At 63.2% G+C, this 9,464-nt stretch overlaps 1 protein-coding gene across 1 annotated transcript; it reads right to left on the bottom strand.

The window, feature by feature from the left end:
- Positions 1 to 9,383, bottom strand: LOC113217410 (fatty acid synthase; the record flags this gene model as incomplete). The annotated part of the gene is given in 18 exon segments (XM_052276781.1): positions 1 to 325; positions 452 to 703; positions 820 to 1,077; positions 1,160 to 1,281; positions 1,367 to 1,522; positions 1,603 to 3,250; positions 3,369 to 3,672; positions 3,761 to 4,817; positions 4,907 to 5,098; positions 5,185 to 5,442; positions 5,573 to 5,681; positions 5,870 to 6,131; positions 6,207 to 7,162; positions 7,252 to 7,380; positions 7,469 to 7,897; positions 8,148 to 8,386; positions 8,482 to 9,009; positions 9,100 to 9,383. Coding segments are annotated over 18 exon segments (7,290 nt in total). The 5' UTR covers positions 9,317 to 9,383.
- Between the last annotated feature and the right edge of the window lie 81 nt (positions 9,384 to 9,464).

Raw genomic sequence — 9,464 nt, 5'->3', positions numbered from 1 at the left:
TCAGTCTTGCTTTCTAATCCTGGCATCCCAGTGAGAAATTGTTCTTAAAACGATGTCGAATCGACGCCGAATCGACGTTGTTTCCACGTTGACGAGACGTCGAAGCGGTGTCGTTTCGACGCCTCCTTTCTCAGTGGCCGCTGGTCGCCCCTCATTGAGACTTGGCGCTTAGCCTGGAGTCCGCCGCGACCTTGTCGCCGAACGTCTTGTTTCCGGCGGTGCCCTCCACCAGGACTGCGTTGATGATGGCGGCCGTCTCCACGTTGTCCAGCATCGTGTTGTGGTCGCCCTCAACAAAGTGCACGGGGATGGTGTCCTGTGCAAACTGAAACACACAGAGAACAGAGGTCAGAGGTCTCGCCGGGTTGCAACGTGGAAGAGGGTACTTCGCAGCTAGGAAATTTTTCGTAAATTTTCGTAAATTTCCAACCCCATTCGCAGATAAGCTTACCAGGTCGGTAAGGCCGTAGTCTTCCCGGTCGTGCTTGAAGGTCTGGTTCGTCGGCCTGATGAGGGTGATAGAGGACCGCAGCTTCTCTGTCGACGGTGTCTTGTAGTCATTGGCGGCCTTTGACCGGTTGACGAAGGACACGCAGGCGTTCTTCTTGTGGTCCTTGCTGTACCCGGGCGTGTTGGGGGTGATGGCCAGGAAGTGCTCGACACGCGATTCCCAGGTGGGCAGCTTGAACAGGTCCTCACGGAGCTGCCAGAGCAAAGTCGGTTAAAATCCAGCAAATCTCAGTGGACGTAGTGCAAGGAGAACGTTGGGGTTTTGGCATAATTAAGTCATATCGGGGATATAGAGGAGATGACGCGTACCTTTGGAGGGGGTGCGATCTTGAGCTCGACGAGGAGGCCGAGAAGGACGGCCATCTCCAGCTCTGTGGTGTTGCCGTCCTCCTTGATCCAGACCTTGGTGAGCTCCTGCATGCCGGCGGGCGCGCCGTCCAGCAGCACCAGCTCGCCGACGTGGCCGTCCTGCTCGAGGAGGCGCACCAGCTCCGTGGACACCATGCCACCGAACGAGTAGCCCACCAGTTTGAAGGACTCTTTGGGTGCGAGGCGGGACTTGACGTGCTGCAGGGAGACATTTAAAGTCAGTACGTCGTCGTCCTCACTGTGCCCGATGCGGAGTAGAAGTAGTGCCCAATTTACTCACTTTGTACACCGACCGGGCGAAGTCCTGGATCGTCGTGTTCTTCTCGTCGTTGTAGGGCAGCTGAAGGACCAGTGTGGGCGCCTTGATGTACTCGCACAGCGACTTGAGCATGACGGCCATACCTGCATACGAACGGAAGTCAGTGCGGCGCTGGAGACCAGGAAGTGCCAGGAAGACGACAACGCGCAGCGTGCGTCGCATGCTTACCTTCGATACCGGGGATGAGGAATACTGGTGCCACGGGGTTCTTGGCGTCCTGGGGCGCCTTACTGGGCATATGGATGACGGGCTGCTCGGCCATGTCCTCCGAGCCGATGGACTTCATGAGGTACCTCAGCGCCTCCTCTCGGAGCTCTGAGTGTGCTGCGCAAGTCACGAGTTACAGTTAGGCGACCGGGCACAACGACTGGCGGGCGACGAACAGGACGTGCACAAGTACTTACAGACGACCTGCTCCTTGGGGCTGCCGCCTTCCTCAGCCGAAGCCTTGGCGATCTCCTGCAGCTTGGCGAAGGTCAGGGACCGGATGTCCTGCGCTGTGAGGAAGACCTCGAACTCGCGCTCCAGAGTCTGTTTGATCTCGACGGCCATCATGGAGTCCATGCCGAGCTCGGCCAGGGTGGAGTGGAGGGACACGGTCTTCAAGTCGCGCAGACCCAGGATGTTGACGACGGCGTCCACCACGTTGCCGCCGGAGCCGGAGCCGGCGCGCTTCTCGGCCACCACCATGGAGGCCACGACGGGGCAGGGCTGGCGCAGGAAGCTGTCCAGGACGTACAGGCACGAGGAGATGCGCTGCTGCAGGGTGCCGCCGATGACCAGCTCGGTGTGCTCCTCCTGCATCTCGGCGACGAGGCCGACCTCCCCGATGGCTCCCCACTGGACGGCGACGCCGGGCAGGCCCTCGGCGCGCCGCCGCTCGCAGATCCTCTCCATGACCGAGTTGGCCATGCCATAGTTGGTCTGGCCGGCGTTACCGCGGCCGCACGACACGGACGAGAAGCACACGAAGTGCTCGAGCGCGGGGCACATGGTGCGGGTGAGCTTGTCCAGGTAGCGCGTCGAGTCGGCCTTGGGCGCGTGTGACGTGGCGAACTCCTCGGGCGTCTGGTTCTCCAGCATGGCGTCGCGCAGCACGACCGCTAGGTTGAAGATGGCAAGCACGGGGCCCAGCTTGTTGGCCTCCTGCAGCAGCTGCTTGCAGCCCGCCTCCGTGGTGATGTCGGCCGTGGAGATGACCACCTCGACGCCGTACGAGCGCCAGGTGCGGATGCGCAGCGCCTGGTAGCCCGTGCGCAGGCCGGTGCGCGACGTGAGCACGATCTTGCGGCAGTCGCGGAGCACCAGCCAGTCGGCGAGCTCGAGGCCGAAGCCTCCCAGGCCTCCGCACACGACGTAGCTCGCGTTTTTGAAGCACGAGAACCTCGGCACGGCCATCATGGGCCACAGCGTGGGCTTGGCCAGGCGGTCGGCCTCTTCGTCGCGGATCTTGATGAGGACCTTGCCGATGTGCTTGCCAGCCGCCATGAACCGGAAGGCCTCCTCCACCTGATCGTAGGGGAACACCTCCCGGGTGAGAGGGCGGACGCCGCCGTCCAGCATGCCGTCCTTGACGATGTTGTGCACCTCGATCTTCTCCTCGGGAGTGGCCTCGAACAAGTTGTCCAACATGATGCCGTGGAAGGAGGTCTCCTTCAGGAACATCTCCATGCCCAGCGGGTTGTTGTTGGCCAAGTCGAACTTGCCGATCTCGAGGAAGCGGCCGCCGTGCGCCAGGCAGCGGACGGACGCCTGCAGCTTCTCCTCGGCCAGCGAGTTGAGCACCATGTCCACGCCGCGGCCGTTGGTGGCCGTCATCACGTCCTGCTCGAAGGAGCACGAACGCGAGTCGAAGATGTTGGCGTCGGTGAGCTGCGGGTAGCGCTGCTTGATGAACTCGCGCTTCTCGGGCGTGCCCACGGTGGTGTAGACGACGCAGCCGGCGTGCAGCGCGATGTTGATGGCGGCCTGGCCCACGCCGCCGGAGCCGGCGTGGATCAGCACCGTCTCGCCCTTCTGCATGCGGGCCGCCCGCTGCAGCGCGAAGTAGGACTGCGAGAAAAAAAAAACAATTGCGCGGTCAAAACGTTTGATTTCAAAATGACATAGAAGAGGTAACCAATCGTCAAAAATAGCTCCCCCGTGTGTGACACCTGATCGTTCGACTCACCGTGCCGTAGACGACGGGGATGGTCACGGCCTCCTCGAGGGACCAGTCGTCGGGCACGTCCCAGATGAGCGTCTTGTCGCAGATGATCATGTTGGACAGCGCGCCCCTGGCCATCATGCCCATGACGCGACGGCCGTCGCGGGTGCGGCCGGCGAACTCCAGGCCCTGGACGCACTCCTGGTTGAGGCGGCCGTGCGCCGCAACCTCGGTCGCCAGCTTGCCCGTGGCCGTCATGATGTCACGGAAGTTGAGGGCCGAGTAGTACACGTGCACGAACTCCTGGTCCTCGGTCAGCTGGATGGGCCTGCGGACACACATCAAGCACGCGGTCTAGAACGGAACTTGTACACATCTCGCCGCCCGATGTTGCGTACGTGAGGCCCAGGACTTACTTGTGGGGGTCGATGCTGCCCTGGAACCACTTGAGTGTGCTGAGATCTCCCCTGATGCCCACGTTGACGTAGGCGTGCTCCGCCGTGATCATGGGGTTGGGGTCCATGGGCAGGTGACGGTAGCTGCCCCACTGGCCGCCCTTGAGCACGCTGGTGGCCAGGTCCTTGGCGAGCTGGGCGGCGTACAGAGGGTGGTCGACGGCGAAGGGCGGGGCGTTCTTGTCCACGATGAAGACGCCGCGGCAGCGGTCGCCCGTGGGCGGCTCCTTGCGGATGCAGTTGACCAGGCCGATGATGCCGTTCTCGGGCTCGCCCTGCGCCACCACGATCACCTTCTTGGTGCTCTTCTCGTCCTTCATGGCGTCCTTGAGCTGCTCCAGCCAGTCGAAGTGGGTCTCGGTCACGTTGATGACGATGGGCGCCTCCTTGAGTGGCGCGCTCTTGCGCAGCAGCACGATGCGCTCCTCGCCGTACACCTGGTCGACGCACACCTCGAGGCCGTCGACGAGCTTGGCGCCAGGCTTCTCACGCGAGAGGACGAAGCCGCCCTCCAGGATGCTGCCCAGCGCGGCCTGCAGCACGTCGGTGCGGCTGCTGAGGTTGGTCGCCATGACGACGATGGCGCCCTGCTCCTTGTCCAGCTTCTTGTCCTCGACGACAATGTTGGAGGGCAGGTCTTCGGTGATGAGGGGGTGGTTGGCCGGCGCCAGGAGCTGAACCTCGGCCTGGATGAGTGGCAGGTCGCCCAGGATCTCGGACATGATGGGGGAGAGGAGGCCGTCCTCCTCGCGGCTCTCCGCGTCCACGATCTCGACGGTCTTGAGCTTGATGCTCTGGATCGACTCCATGGCGACGTGCATGGCGAAGCGCAGCGCCGACTTGCGGTCCAGCTCGCGGTCCTTGGGCGGCTGGGTGTGCGGCAGGAACTGGTACGTCTCGAGGACGGGCTCGCCCAGGGGCTTGCGCCTCTGGATGGCGCTGGCCTTCAGGCCGCGCACCTCCACACCGCCCGAGCGGATCAGCTCGATCTCGGGGATGACGTAGGCGAACAGCTCGGCTGTAGGACAAAAAAAGAGGGCCCTTAACACGTGTTTTCTGGGATGTAGGGGGCTGGCCCGAGCTGAGTGACGTCGTCCGTCTACTCACGGGTCTTGTCCTCCTCCAGGCCGGCGGAAGCGGCGGCCACCGCGTCGGCGTGGGCCTTGGCGTCGATGACCAGCTTCTGCAGGGAGGTGGGGACGAACAGGCCGCGCGTGTCCACCTGCATGATCTGCAGCTGCAGCATGTTGTCCATGAAGGCCACGAAGTTGTTGTGCCAGGCGACCTTGCCGGTGAGGCCTGCGAGACGAGAGAGTGCCATGATTGAAAAACACGGCCCAAGCAATCGCAGCTCGGGGCTTCTGTTCTGCCGCCCGTCTACTGACCGAGGTTGTCGATGTTGACCACGCTGCGGAACAGGCCGGAGTAGTTGTACCCGCGGAGACGCAGTTCCTTGTAGACGTCGCGGCCCTGCATGTCGATCAGGTCCTTGCCCGTGGGCTTCTCTGGGGGCGGCAGGTCCACCATCTCCTTGTTGACGTCCTCGGGAACGTACACGCGGCCCGTCACGATGGCCGCGCCGCCCTCCACCACCTCGAAGCTTCCGGACGCCTTCTGGACCATGACGATGAACTCGATGTTTCCTGCAGAGAAAGAGAGCGGTAAGTCGATTGCCGATAATTTTGTTGGCTGTGGTTCCGACGGATCTGATACTAACTTCAAGATAACGCCAGTGACTTTAGGATGATTTTATGGGAGCATCACGCTACTGACCTTCCTTGCTGATGTTGGTGGCGCGGTGGAACCTCACGTCCTCAAAGACGATGTTCACGTCAGTGTAGATCTCACCACGCATCAGTCCCACAGTCTCCCACACCAAGTCCTGCGAAAGAAAACGACAAACTAGTTAGTGGTGTTGCCCGCTTAGCGTGGCAGCGCGGCGCGAGCGCCCGTCTGGGTAGGCCACGCGCTCGCCTCGGCTGCACCGGGGCGCTGTGGATGCCTACCCACACGGCGCTCCGGACCGACTCGGCGCCTCGCCGGCACGGGGACGGCGGGCGGCTCACTCACCAGGTAGCCGGTGGCGGGGAACAGGTTCCTGCCGTCGATGACGTGGCCGGTGTAGTACTCCTGCTCCTCGTCGTTGACGTTGATGATGACGGTGCGCTCGCCGGACTTGATCTTCTCCTGCATGCGGTACGAGGTGACGTACCAGTCCTCGCTGTGCTCCCAGCGCACCAGCGGCGAGAGCATGGGGGTGCCGCGGCTCACGGGGAACGCGACGGCGGGGTACAGGTTGTGCAGCTTGGGCTGGCAGCCGGCGATGAAGGTCCTGGACAAGAGGTCGGGGTGATGCGGGTGTTTCGGGGAAGGGGCCATTCCGCCAAACTACGCGATGAGTACTCACTTGCCGAGGGCGGCCAGCAGGTTCGATGTGGCGTCCTTGCTGTCGCGCTGGGTGAGGGGGATGACGACGTTGTCCTCGTGCAGGGCGCGGCGCAGCACGTCCAGGAGGATGGGGGAGGGCGCGATCTCGAGCAGCAGGGCGTCTTCGGGGACGTGCTGGAGCACCTCCTCGAAGAGGACGGGGTTGACGAGCGAGTTGCTGTGGTACTCGGCCGAGCTGAGGCGGGCCGCGGGAGAGGCCCAGTCCTTCTCGGGCACGGACGTGGACAGCCAGCGCTCGGAGCGGGGTGCGGGTGACGGGATCACCTGGTCCAGGTACTTGCGCAGCCTGGGCAGGGCCTTGGACACGAAGCGTGAGTGGTACGCGATGTTGGAGCAGTTGACCTCCTTGGCAGCGATGCCCTTCTTGGCCAGGTCCGCGATCAGCGCCTCCACCACGTCGGCGGGGCCGGACACGGTGCAGGAGTCGGCCGAGTTGTGGCACGCCACCTCCACGTCGGGCGGGCACAGGGCCTTCATGGCCTTGTAGCCGAGCGCCACGGCGGCCATGGCGCCGCGCTGGAAGTCGGTCTCGAGCGAGGCGAGGCCGCGGTAGTAGGCGGCCAGGATGGTCTGCTCCGCGGTGAAGGAGCCGTCGGCGTAGGCGCACGCCAGCTCGCCCACCGAGTGGCCGATGATGCGGTCGGGCTCCACGCCGACGCAGCGGAGCACGTCCACCAGACCGATCTGGACGGCCGCGATGCCGACGAACGAGTTGAGGATGTTGTCGAAGGTCTTGGAGTCCTTGGAGGTGAGGATCTGCATGACGTCCACGCCCTTGGACTGCAGCGTCTGGTGGCAGCCCTCCACGGCGGCCTTGAACACGGGCAGCTGCAGGAGGGAGGCGGCCATGGCGGGCCACTGCGAGCCCATGCCGGAGAACACGAACCAGACGGGGCGCGGCTCGCCGGGGAAGAACTGGGGGCAACGAGAGCGGAGAGCGTGAGGTCCAAGGCCGCGGGGCTGGTGTGCACTGCACCTCCCGCTCAAGCGGGGCGCGTCCTCACCTCAGTCTCGCGGTGCTTGTCCTGCGCGCCGAGCACAGCGTAGCCACGGTACAAGTGGCCGGGGATCTCCTCGGCGTGCACGTCGTGGAGCAGGCGGGCGAACTCGGCGTCCACGGGCCGAGACTCGATCTGAGGAGCAGGGGGGCAGAGGGGCGTTTTGGTTAAGCGGCCGTCGGGTGTGCCAAACAGACGAGGGTGCCGCAGCGGCGGGACTCACGTCGTTCAGGATGGTGTCGACGGCCTCCCTGGTGCGGCCGGACACGGCCACCACGCGGGGGATCTTGTCCTTGGGCTGGCCGCCGTTCACCTTCTCCTTGGGGTTGGACCGGAGCAGGACGTGGCAGTTGGCGCCGCCGAAGCCGAACGAGTTGATGCCGATGAGGCCGCCGGGCCAGGGCGTGGAGTCGGTCACGACGCGCATGCGGCCCTCCTCGAAGCCCTTGACGCCCTTGCGGGCGTTGTGGAAGTGTATGTTGGGCACCAGGTTGCCCGTCTCCATGCACAGGATGCACTTGGTGACGGAGCAGAGGCCGGACGCGGGCTCCGAGTGACCGATGGACGACTTGATGGAGCCGATCCACAGCGGGTCCTTGCGGCCCGTGCAGAAGACCGTGTCCAGCGCGGCCAGCTCCTCGGGGTCACCGACCTGTCGCACGGACCACAACGTTACCAAAAGTTTCCAAACAAATGCACAGCGAAGGGGTCTTGCACCGTGATAATTGTATCACCGTGGGTAACATTTTTCAGGTGGGGTAACTTTAGTATAGCATCTAAAAAGCCCCCGCTTTTAACCCTGAACTCGAGTAAAGGGCCGTGAAAAAACTACCCCACTTCTGAAAAATGACGTATTTAATGGACGACGTCAACTAAAGATGCCGTCGGGCTCGGTCGCCTACCTTGGTGCCGGTGCCGTGAGCCTCGACGAAACCCAGGGTGCGGGGGTCGACGCCGCACTCCTGGTAGAACTCCTCGAGCAGACGCTGCTGCATCTGGCCGGACGGGTAGGTGATGCCCTGCTCCTTGTAGCCGTCGCAGTTTGTCTTGGCGTGCACCAGGGTCGCGTATATGCGCTTGGCGTCCTTGGACTTCTGGAGGAACACAACGACGATGGCCTCCGATCGACAGTAACCGTTAGCTGCAAATCAAGAGGAAATATTTTTATTTTATAAATGTGGTGGTGGTGAATTATACACCCCGCGTTCCTGATGGACATCCCGGCGGTGTACCCACCGTTCTCGTCGAACGACTTGCAGGTGCCGTCCCTGGAGAGGACACCGAGACGAGAGAACTGCAGGGAGACGTAGGGGTGGAGGCAGAGGTTGCAGCCGCCCACGATGGCCATGTCGCAGTGGCCGTCGCGGATGGACTTGTAGGCGTGCTCCATGGCGTACAGCGAGGAGGAGCAGGCCGAGTCCACGGTGTAGCTGGGCCCGTTGACGCCCAACCAGTACGAGATCCTGTTGGCGAGCATGGCGCGCGAGCAGCCGGTGATACCGAAGCCGTTCACCTCCAGCTTCTCGTAGAACCAGGTCTTCTCCGACTCGGAGAAGCAGGCGCCGATGAAGACGCCCGTCTTGGTGCCGTACAGGCTGCCGGGGTTCACTCCCGCGTCCACGATCGCCTCGTACGACTTCTCGAGCAGCAGGCGGCACATGGGGTCCATGGCGTGCGCCTGCTTGTAGTGGATGCCGAAGAAGGCCGCGTCGAACTTGCCGACGTTGTTGATCTTGCCGGTACGCTGGGGGATCTCGGGGTGGTCTGCGCACGAAAAGGGTGGATATAGTTCAAGTCCTGGGGGCGGGGTTCGAAAAGCGTTCGAGAACGGACACAGCAGTGACGGCGACTCACCAAGTTTCCAGCGCCGGTCGTCGTCGGACACGAGGTCCACCTTGTTGTACAGCTTGTCCCTGAACTCGTACACGTTGTCCGAGTCGGGCAGCATGCCCGCCAGCCCGGAGATGACCACCTCTTCGCCAGGGCCGGGCTGGGCCAAGCGCATGCCATTGCGGATGCCTGCAGGGATCGCGTCGTCCTTGGCGACGGGCGCGCACGCCGGGGGAGCCATGTTGTCGGATGTGAAGGTGATTTAAGGGGAGAGTTGTTATGACAGTGTGATCTGGAACAGGGTGAAAACAGACATGAGAATGAGAGGGGGGGGGCAAGTCTGTTGGTAGTCGGAGCCCGATGACGCCAGGAGGGGCGCGAGGGGTAGG

Source organism: Frankliniella occidentalis, unplaced genomic scaffold, assembly GCF_000697945.3.
Source record: "Frankliniella occidentalis isolate FOCC.00 unplaced genomic scaffold, Focc_3.1 Scaffold4371, whole genome shotgun sequence".
Lineage (NCBI taxonomy): Eukaryota > Metazoa > Arthropoda > Insecta > Thysanoptera > Thripidae > Frankliniella > Frankliniella occidentalis.
The sequence above is the reverse complement of the archived record's forward strand: the minus strand, read 5'-3'. Positions and strand labels throughout refer to the sequence as shown.